The sequence below is a fragment of the Alosa sapidissima genome, chromosome 13 (genome assembly GCF_018492685.1).
Source record: "Alosa sapidissima isolate fAloSap1 chromosome 13, fAloSap1.pri, whole genome shotgun sequence".
Taxonomy (NCBI): domain Eukaryota; kingdom Metazoa; phylum Chordata; class Actinopteri; order Clupeiformes; family Clupeidae; genus Alosa; species Alosa sapidissima.
The window spans coordinates 30,192,071-30,202,736 of NC_055969.1; the positions used below are offsets into that span (position 1 = coordinate 30,192,071).

At 47.2% G+C, this 10,666-nt stretch overlaps 2 protein-coding genes across 10 annotated transcripts in view; one reads left to right on the forward strand and one right to left on the reverse strand.

The window, feature by feature from the left end:
• LOC121680082 overlaps positions 1 to 10,666 on the reverse strand; it is a 136,677-nt gene that overhangs the window by 11,284 nt on the left and 114,727 nt on the right. The gene's annotated exons all lie outside the window — the stretch shown is intronic.
• Positions 5,291 to 10,666, forward strand: part of sec16a (SEC16 homolog A, endoplasmic reticulum export factor) — a 19,136-nt gene continuing 13,760 nt past the window's right edge. For 3 of the 9 annotated variants that reach the window (XM_042059253.1, XM_042059255.1, XM_042059256.1), the window contains exons 1-2: positions 5,296 to 5,497; positions 7,574 to 10,422. In XM_042059253.1, coding sequence (XP_041915187.1) covers positions 7,609 to 10,422 — 2,814 coding nt within the window. In that variant the 5' untranslated portion in view covers positions 5,296 to 5,497; positions 7,574 to 7,608. Of the gene's footprint in view, positions 5,498 to 7,573; positions 10,423 to 10,666 lie in introns of all 9 variants that reach the window. The other 6 variants (XM_042059251.1, XM_042059254.1, XM_042059257.1 and 3 more) reach the window with 5 other exon arrangements.

Below are 10,666 nucleotides of genomic sequence, written 5' to 3' on the forward strand. Positions count from 1 at the left end.
CAGTGGTAGGCCAACAGTCAGATGCTTGGTAAAGGGTCATAGTCTAGCAGGGGTCTCCAACAGCTTGCGAGCTACCAGTAGCCTAGCTCCCCACCTGTTTCTGAGAAGCTCTCAAAATAAGGTTCAAGGAAAATGTTTGCGAATTTGATAACAAAAGTCTCTTGGTAAACCTGATAAAATTCCTATCAAATCAAATTAACAATCTATAAAGACAGAAGGTAAGGAATTGAAACGAGTGTGAAAATGCATACAAAACTTATTCAGCTGTTTTGGGTAAAGATCAGCTATGTGAATACATGCTTCTAGCCTATAAAATATTAGTAGCTTTCAACCATATTTTGTCAAAGTAGCTCTAGGAGGAAAAAAGGTAGACCCCTGGTCTACAGTCTAGAGTGACACAACAATTGACTACAGTATCACAGTTCTTATACAGTAGTATTGCTTATTGCTGCACTAACAATATCCTAGAGGCACTGTACTTAAAGTATTAATTTTAAAGCCCTGCCGTATCCCAAAATCTGGTGCATTTTTGTAAGCTATTCAGACTAGTTCATCTTAGCAGAAACAGACAACACAATATATCAGTAATGGGTAGCCGAATAGCCTGTGTGAAATCTCATTTATGTTCCCAACATTTTTCAAACCAAAGACACACCTATGGTGATCTAATGCTGTGCATAAATGGGAATGCATCCTTGTTGCTCAATGGAAGAAAGTGGTTGTGGAGGACAGGCAAAAGTGAGATATTGTGTTTAGTGAACAAACTGAGGGGTAAAACAGGTGTGTCGAAGACAAGGCCCGGTGGTGGTGGTGGTGGGGGGGGTCCAGATTTGGAAGCAGGTGTCATACGGCCCCTCCGCACATCCATCTGGAGTATTTTCTGTCCCATCAGGTAGGGTTGCACACAGTGTTAAAGGCACTTGAGAAGTCCACGAACACCATTCTAATGTATGTTGGGCTTCTCCAGGTGGGAATGTTGTTTGTGCACCAAAAATTACATTATATTGATGTAACCATGTCATCTTTATGCTGGTGAAAAAGAGAAAGAGTGACATGGAAGGTGGAATATTTAAAAAAAGAAAGAGCAGTAGGCCTACATGAAGTTAGCACATGATGAATCTACATGCCTTGTTTGCTCATGTGTGTAGTAAAAGAGTCAAACAACAATCTGATACCTATTTTATTTACATTTAATCATTTGGCGGACACGTTTATCCAAAACGACTTAAAGCAATGGAATCAGTTCAGCTAACATTTAAGCATTTTAACATAGCTACAGAGCTACAACTACAGCAATATAATAACTTTTAAGCTATTAAGATTGAAGTATTACAGAGTTAATAGTTCATAAACTACAGAGTTATAGCCTGGGTGTTCCCATGCTGCCTTGCGCGCGATTTGATTCACGCTGCTAAGGCAGCCTGGAAACTACCGCCCTAATTTTTGCCTCAGATAGGGAACCAATCACAGAACAAGGGGGAAAGCAAGATGATGATGAGCTATAGCAGAGACGCATTTGATAGACATCCGTGGCACCCAATAAACGGATCTGGGCATTTTTTTCAAATACGAGAAAATTAACGTTTGATATGTACCTGATTGTGCTTCCTTAACTTAAGTTCATTTTCCCTAAGTTCTGTGTGCACATTTTCCCACGCCTCTGGTGTACAGTAGGTACAGTTGGTTCCCACACTGGGGACCCCTTAAGTTTTCATGTAGCCCCCTCCTCTGCCTCTTTTGCCACCGTCCCAAGGCAGAGGTATGTGGTAGCTTATTAAAATGTGCCATATTTCTTTTGTTTTTTTAGATTTCTTTTGTCTTTTATATTTGAATTCTATGTTATGTATTAGTAATGAGAGAACTGTTCTAATGTATTGTACACCTTTTGTATGAGATGCTTGTTTCAATTCCATGTTTATAACAGTGCACAATGATAAAGATTTATCATGCTACAGCTTGTTAGTGTGGCTGCAGGTGTAGTGGAACTAGGCTAGCTTGCAGACAGTATCCTGAAGTACGTGTCGATAGTTTAGTTTGTAAACTTTTGTGTACCATATTTTGATTGTGGTTTACCTGTTGGCAGGGACTGACTGTGATCAGAGACTTTCTAATGAGGAGACACAGCACTCAAAAAATCCTCCATAGAAATGCATGGGGTTAGTTTGTAACGCCAATATGGCCGTTGTCTACACATATCCCACCCTTTCCTCGGCAAAACGTCGACATGTGAATACATTGAGCCAATCATGTGGTGTGATGTGAATACATTGAGCCAATCATATGGTGTGTTGTGAAGACATCTTCCCAATCATGTGTTGTGAACTCGCCGCTGGAGCAAGACAGGTGTCGTGAAGCCTTGCGCACGTACATTTCTGCTGAATAGGATGCCCAATGAGTGCCCAAAAAGCGTTGCTATATGGCCGCCGAGTGGAGGGACTTGCCTAAAAGGACTTTGCTGTGATGCACCTTGCTCGTTTCCAGCCTGATGTATTTTATTTTCTTTCTCGTGCTTCAGGTATGCCACGGTTTATTCCATTATATTATGTGTTGTAATTGCTGTTTAAATTGTAATTGTTGTTTAAATTGTGTTGTGTAGGGTCATCTCTATGTTCCCCGGGTCCTATGTTCCCCGCTCGGGGTTAGGGTTAGGATTAGGGTTAGGGTTATGGTTAGGGTTTTAAAAAAGGGTCCTATGTTCCCCGGTCCCATACAAAGCGGGGAACATAGGTACAGTACACTCCCCTTTTACCACTGTTACAAGGCAGAGGAACTGTGATGCGCCTAAGGGAGGCCAGTGGAGCTCAATGAACAGCGGGAACAGCGGGGTGACATGTGCCCTTTGTGGACGATTGAAAACCAGATGGGCTACAGCGTTCTGGACCACACAAGATGGAAGACCCATGAGGAGGGCATTGCAGTAGTTAAGGTGTGATATAACCATGGTCTGTAGGAGCTGGGTGGTGTGTTGGGTAAGGTACAGTCTAATTGTCCTTATATTGAATAGTGCGAAGTGGTACAACCGGGAGACAGAGGCAAGCAACATGATCAGATGATCATCAATCATGACACCTCTTTGCCACCTTGGTATGTGCAAGAGGGAGGGTGTCAGTTTTGATGTTGATGTTGTGATATATGGTTTGTTTGGCTGGGAAGACCAGTTAAGTCTTCGAGAAGTTTAGCTGGAGGTGATGTTCTTTCATCCAAGCAGACAGTTCCAGATCTGTGCCAAGACTGTGGCATCATCAGGCTGGAAGAATAGATAAAGTTCTGTATGATCTGTGTAGCAGTGATATGAGAAACCATGTGAGTGGATGATTGGGCCCATTGAGGTACACAGCAAAAATAAGAGGCCCCAGCACTGAACCTTGGGTCACCCCTGTGGCAAGGCAATGAGATGCGGACTTGTGTCCTAGCCCTGACACATTAAATGAACACCCAGTGAGGTAGGATTCAAACCAGGTCAGCACTTTGCCTGAAATGCCCATGTTTGAGAGTATATGGATAGTAGACCCGATAGCCTAGAGAGAAAAGGTAGGAGTGACACCGGGTGACAGTTCTCCACCTGGGTGGGAGCAAGAGAAGGCTTTTTAAGTAACAATTACCTGAGCCAGTTTGAAAGCAGTTGGAAATTAACCAGAAGTCAGTGTTAATTACATGTGTACCCAGGGTTGGGTAGTAATGGATTACATGTAATGTCCAGTGGATTACGTGGAATGTCCAGTGGATTACGTGATCGGATTACAAAAATTCAGTAATTATAATCAGCCAATATTACAATAAAAAAAATGTGTAATCAGATTATAGCTACATTGTTGGGGATTACTTGATTACATTTTGTCATGCAAACAATTTCTTTTATGATAGCCTAATGTTTTAATTTGACAAGCAGCCCATTTGTTTGTCCACTACATGTCACTATCATCCAATTGCCTCTGTAGTTTCTTGACAAGAAAACCCAAGACCCAACCCAAGGAGCCGTTGACGTTGACGTTCCATTGAAAAATGTGTAATTACTTGGCCATATTGCCACAACTCTGATTTAAAGACAGTGGAAAATAAGAATGTATGTGTATGTCATGTTCAAGTTGTGTCCCGCTGCACAGCGAGAAATTGATATTCGAGTCAAGCTTCATGATGAGCAGGGATGCAGTGGTAAAATAAGAGGTGGGTAAACTATGAATTATGTGATCTTAATGAGGTGGACTGCGCCCTGTGGTATCAGATTGTTAAAAAAGGCATTCCGAACATGTTTGATGATGGTGGAGGTTATTGCCCAATGTTTATAACAATACCATTATGGTTCCTAGAGTGTTGATGAGTGTACATATTGTGAATGTGTGATTTTTGCATGTTGGTTGCAATTGGTGGATAAACTCTATTAATGGAATTTCAGAGGTGGATAAACTGAGTTTACTTGTGTTTGGCCTCCACTACATCTCTGATGATGAGCACCATTGTGTTAAAAGCAGAGCTGTAGTCGATGAACAGCATCCATACTTAAGTGTTTTTCTGATACAGGTGAGAGAGAGCAGTGTTCAAAATGAATGCTACTGCATCACCTGTTTGGTCTGCAGGCACACTGGAATGGACTTTGTAACACAGTCCACCCACCTGCACACACCACTTATTTATTTACAGTGGTTTTGCATCATTTTTATTTTTGCTCTTTTTAAAAACTAGCCACTCTAGTTTCTCTTACTTCTTTGTACAGATATATTTAATCATTGTATCTATGACTGTGATCATTGTATCTATGACTAATTTACCCTGTGAAGTTGAGCTGAGTCTTACGAATTTCATAAATTGTGTTGCATCTTTATTGTGTAGGCCTACATGAAAATAAACTTGAAACTTGATAGCATACTACTCAATCAACACATGCATCCATTCATTCACCCGAAGTGTTGAATTAGGCCTAGCCTAGGCGCTGAATGTCATTGTCATCACCAGCAGCACACATTGTATACTGTATTGTTGAATGCAGAACACCGCCATGATTCCAGAAACGGCGACGTTAATTTTATTCTTTGACAAAGGCCAGAGTAGTAGAGAAAGTTCTCTCTTTCCCTGGCTCTGACTTGAGCGAGTGTTTGCCACCTGTCAAGATGTTATTTTAAAGCAACCCTTTTGTAAACCACAAGAGGGCAATAGTACTGTCTATCAATTTCCGGGTGTGAACTCAGGGTTCGAACTTATCAAGCACAATCCGTGTAAAATACTAACATATACAAATAGTGAAGAATGTTACTTTTTATTTTTTTAGGCACAGATATGCATTAGGCCTACACTGGTTTACACGGATAAATCATTTCGCTGTTCGAGAGCGAATATGACGCAACGGTGTTTGTGATAGTGACGTTTCAGGTACACGTCGCCTAGCAGGATGTGCTTGGCAAAGATGGCGGTTGACTGCCAGCCTCACTGCCCTACACATTAGTGAAAATTCATAATTAATCTTTCCGCAGATTGAGATTCAGTTCTCAACAATACACGAGTGGTAAGCAGAATCACTTTTCGAATACCTTTGTTTCATTCTGATGTGTTCTAAGTGTGTGGTTAAGTGGTAACTTCCATGTCGTAACTTTAACTAGCCTTGATAGCTAGTGCTAACCGGATAGCGAACTCTGGCTTGCTGTTTGCTAGCGTTGTGTCAGCATAGGAGTTGTCAATTTCATGGTTAGTTTGATTACTATATCCTACCACAATAGGAGTGGATGTCAGTTCTGCAGAACAGTTGATCAAATCAGAGTTTCTTGAAATGTTCTGATGTTGCAGTTAAAGTGTATGCGATGAACATTAAAGGAACAGTATGAAAAGCTGGTAAGAAAGAGGTATTTTTGGCTAACTAGCTTGCAGGCTAGCTTAACATTACTGTTATTTGACCGGTAGGTCCTTAGAGTCATACTTAAACATTTGTTTCACTCGCTATTTGACATGTTTATTTTTACCTGACAACACCTGCCAGTTTTTATTACCCTGTAATCTGGGAGCTCGATGCTGATTGAACGTGATAGCTAGTTTATCACCTCTTTTGACGTGTGGTGATGTCTCCCATGTCTTAGCTTAGCTGCACCGCTACATCGAGAGATAGCCGTACTTATGTGTTTTCTAAAAGGTTGGATATTGCGGCTTTTGGTAGCTACCATGTCTCTCGCTATGAATGCTATGTAGGCAGGTGGTTTGTATTTTTTTGCACTTGTAACGTTACTAGACAATATTGCGACTTCAGTTACATACTAACTGTTGTAAAGAGAGGGGTAGCTAATCTGTAAGCCATTTAAAGGTAGATGTGCCTTAGTGGTATTAGGTTTGCTAGCTAGATATACTAACAATAAGCATCTTGTTTGCACATCTAGTTCCTGTAATGTTATTGACCAAAGACACGGCTGTTCGGACAACATTTTTAAGTGCCAAATCAGCAGCTCGCTATGCTTTACACTACAGAAGCTGACCGCATCAATGTCAGTGGCCTCAGACGGACCCTGGTGGGGGTGTAGATAGAAGCTTTAAGTCAGCTGCCATGTGACGTTTTTAATAGTAAGGATTTGAGTTCTCCGACCGGCATCATACGCAAACGCTAGTGAAGAGAGCGTTGATATTTCCCTGGTGATAACAACTCAGGACGTCCACTGATACAATTGCATTGGGTTGAAGTAATTCTATTGATTTAGAAGAGAGTAGGCCAGACCTATGTTTGGGCGTTAGATATATTGTGGAAATGGAGAGAACACCTCAACTATGTCACAGTTTAATGGCTGAGAATAATATGGGCAAGGGAGCCAAAACAGCGTGTATCCTGTTTAGAAAAGGAACCAAGTGGTGCCAAAGTCCAGAGCTAGATTATTCAGCGTTCTGCTTTTGTGTTGCGTAATGATGTGATTCACATTTAAACACACATAGCAATGCATCTTAAGGCAGTTAAAAATGTGTATTTCTGAATATTACATATGGTCATTAACCGGATACTTACCTAATCTCACCCTCCAACATCCTGATGTGAAAACATTAGTAATTAATCTGTTATATGTTTCCTTCAAAAGATGTCATATGCCATATGCCATTGTTTAAACAAAATTATTGTTATGTTGTTCTTAGGCAAGCATAGAGAGGGAGTCAGTGTAGGCTACTTGGCCAACCAGATTTGCACCACAAATGTGACAGCTGGCATACTTCACATGTTTACTTTAGGTTTATATTTACTGGGTGTTAAACCAAGTAACAGGAATGAATCCTGTGTGTTCATTGTCTTAAATATTGTAAACTGCTACATTGAGGTGCATATTGTTGATATATCTGGCTAGTGCTGGAAGATTCCTGACATTGGTCTACAGTAAGGCCCAAATAGCACTCAAGATGCACAGCATGTGCATAGTCACTTTCTTTTAACTGTTCTCATAAAATTATATAATTAGTAATTATGTGTTGAGGAATATTTGTTTTTGACAATAATTTCTAACTTCACCTCATAATTGGCACTTTCTGTTTAATAATGTAACTCTTAAGCACTTGAAGGCTGAAGTGCCTGACTTAAGAGCGACGACATATCCTTTGTGCATTTACGTTTATTTCCCAGAGTGTGCGTGTTTGGAGAGGAGTGTTGAAGAGGTCATGCAGCCCCCTCCTCGCAAAACCCCTCCAAATGCAGTTGGAGGCCCTCCACCCACGTCCGGGCCCAACGCCTTCCGGAGGAACCGCCCCCACAAACATGGGGCTGCTGCTGCTGCTGCTGCTGCTGCTGCCTCTGCCTCCATGGCAACGGCACCACCTACCCAACCAATGACTGATCCGTTTGCCTTTGGGAGACAAGCCATGCCTCCCATGGCCAGTAATACTCCACCTCCCAGCAGCAACCACCTTCCAATGCAGCCCCCAAATGCAGCAGCCTTTACCCAGAATTCCCTGCTGTTGCAGTCTGCTCCACCTTCCGCCTCGGGCGTTAGCGTGTTCACCCCGCAGCCGCCCCCCACTGAGCAAGCCTACTTCAACTCCCGCGAGCCTCCCGCCTACGTTTCCCACAATTCCCCTCCAGATCCTCCCCAGGCAGCCTCGCCCCCCATGCAAAGTGGCCCGTTTCAGCCACAGGCCTCTCAGCCTTCGCCCTGGATGTATGACCACGGAAGCCGTCCTCCGTCTGTACAGAACTACTTCCAGCCGACCAGTGACCACTCGCAGCCTTTCCCGCCGCCTCCCCCTGGCCCCTCGCCACACATGCATCAGCAGAACATGGGCCTGCCTGTACACTTTCTCCCGCAGCACCAGAACTCCGCGTCTTTTGAGGCCCAGGGCTATTTAAGCCAACCCCTTCCCCAGGCCGAGGCCGTGCCCTACAGCCAACCCTCTGACACCGGAACCCTGGGCATGTTCTTTCGCAGCAATGATGTGGAGAACATCGAGACGCCGTCTGGAGACGCGCAGGTCAACGGGGTCTCTCACCTGCCACACGCTCCGGAGCCGGTCCAGCTCGGGGCTGCCGCCGGCGCGACGGCAGGCGCCCAGTTCGACACCGTGGAGAACTTGGAGTGCGTCCCGAACCTGGAGGTGCTTCCGAACGAGCCCCTGCCGCACCCGTACGAGACCGGACCCAACCTGGAGACCCCGGATCAGGTCCCACGGCCTGCGCGCTCCGCTAGCGTCTCGTCGTGCCACAGCAACGTCAGCCACCACAGCGGGCGCCACCAGAGTGGCGTCATGGGCACCTTCATCCAGCAGGAGAGCGCCCGGCCCCTGGATACTGGGGCATCGCCCTCGGCCGGGTATTTCGAGCAGATCGACTCGGCCCCCTCCGGTGAGGCGTGCGCCTTCCCCACCCCGAGCCCGCCCAAGCCAGTGGGAGTGTTCCAGTCGAGCGCCAACTCCTCGTTCGAGCCTGTGCGCTCGCACTCGACACACCCGGTCGCGCAGATGCAGCCGGTGGCCGACCGCGCACGCGTAGTGATGGAGAGGTCAGACAGTATCACCACCGCTGTCGCCCCCACCGACACGCTGCCGGGCAACCTTGAGCAGCCGCCGGACGACCAGGAGACCCAGTTCCTGCCCGGGAGTGTCGCCGTGGTGGCCGGGGATCGCGGCCAGCCAGGGCTGAACAGACCGGCGCCGAGACGCCTGTGCGACAGTCCCGCCACCACGCTCTGGGCGCCCAACAACTCGGCCAACCTCAGTGGGAACATCCTGCTGGCCCCCGCCGCCCCTCCCTTAGCCGTCTCGTTGGTCACTGCGGCGCCAGCCGAGGTCATCCAGCCCCCCGAGGACGGTCCCCTGGACCTGCAGCACGCCAACCGACAGCCGGCACAGCCGCCACCACCACCACCCTCGGAGAACCTGGAGAACCCGCCTGATCATGGCCTTCTGAGCCTGGCCCCCCAGGCAAGTCTGGGCTACGCTTCGCTGCTCGTGTCCACTCCCCCTGCCGAGGCGCTGAACCAATCTGTGCTGATCGCACCACCTTCCTCCAATTACAGTGTGATTCCCCCGGCGCAAGGCCTGGCCTACGCTTACCCCAACAGCTTAGCGGAGATGCCTCTGCCGGCACGCCCACCATCTCTGGCCAATCCACAGTCGCCTCTCGCAGCCAATCAGCCGCCGATTTTCCCTCAAGGTTCCAGAAATTTCCCCCCTAATCAGAGTCCACTGAACTTGGCGCTAGAGACCAAGGAAGCTGCCAAGCCCCTCCCTCTGGTCAACAACAACCAGTCACTGCGAGGGGACAGTCAATCCACACCACCTGTTAATTCCCAAGCTTTACCTTCTTCCTCTGCAGCCAATCAGAATCAGCCTTCAAATTACGCACTACTTGATTTCTCTATGCACCAATCGCTAAGCTCCAATCAGGCACCGACTCCGCCCCAGCCGCAGCTGCCCAATCCAGCAGCACAGGTGGGTAACGCCCCCGGTTCCGGTTTCTACCTGCAGGTTACCAAAGATGCCCAGCAGGGCACGCAGGGAGAGGGCGATGGTTTTGCCATCACTGAGCGTGGCGCCCATCCACCCAGCGTGCCCATGGGTGTTGCCCAGCCAGCGCCCACGCTGCCGGCAGCTGCCGCCCAGCAGCCTCCCCTGCCACGGACAACCTCAGCCACAGCCATCGCCACAGCCATGCCCTCAGCAGTGCCTGCAGGGGTGCCCGCGGCTGTGCCCACACCTACCCCAGAGCCAGCTCCGACTATGCCTCCACCTGCTATGCCTCCACCTGCTGCCCCTCCTGGAGGTCCTGCTCCCCTGCCCCCACCCTATGGCGACCCGGCTCGTCCTCCGTCGGTGGCAGGTGGCGTCCCTTCTTACGGGCCACCCCATCCACAGGCTCAACCCATGCCCGGCCCCGGAGGATACTACGGCGCAGGCTACCCAGAGTACTACGACGGCAGAGGACAGTATCCTGTGCCGGCCTATCCGATGCATGACCCCAGAGCCCAGCCATATCAGCAGGTGAAGTGCCCGTTTACAATGCTGTGTCTGTGCGTGCACCAGAACCCGCGTAGAGTAGTGAATGACCCACTGCTTTCACCATATTACAGTCCTCCACTGTGTGTAAACGAAATCAGTCATGTGTGTGGTGCTCCGCTATGTGCTGCTCATATTACCCATGTGACTGGTAAATGACTATCACATAACATCTCTGACTTGCAGCTCAACTGACATCCAATTACACCACACATCTGAAGGGACCATC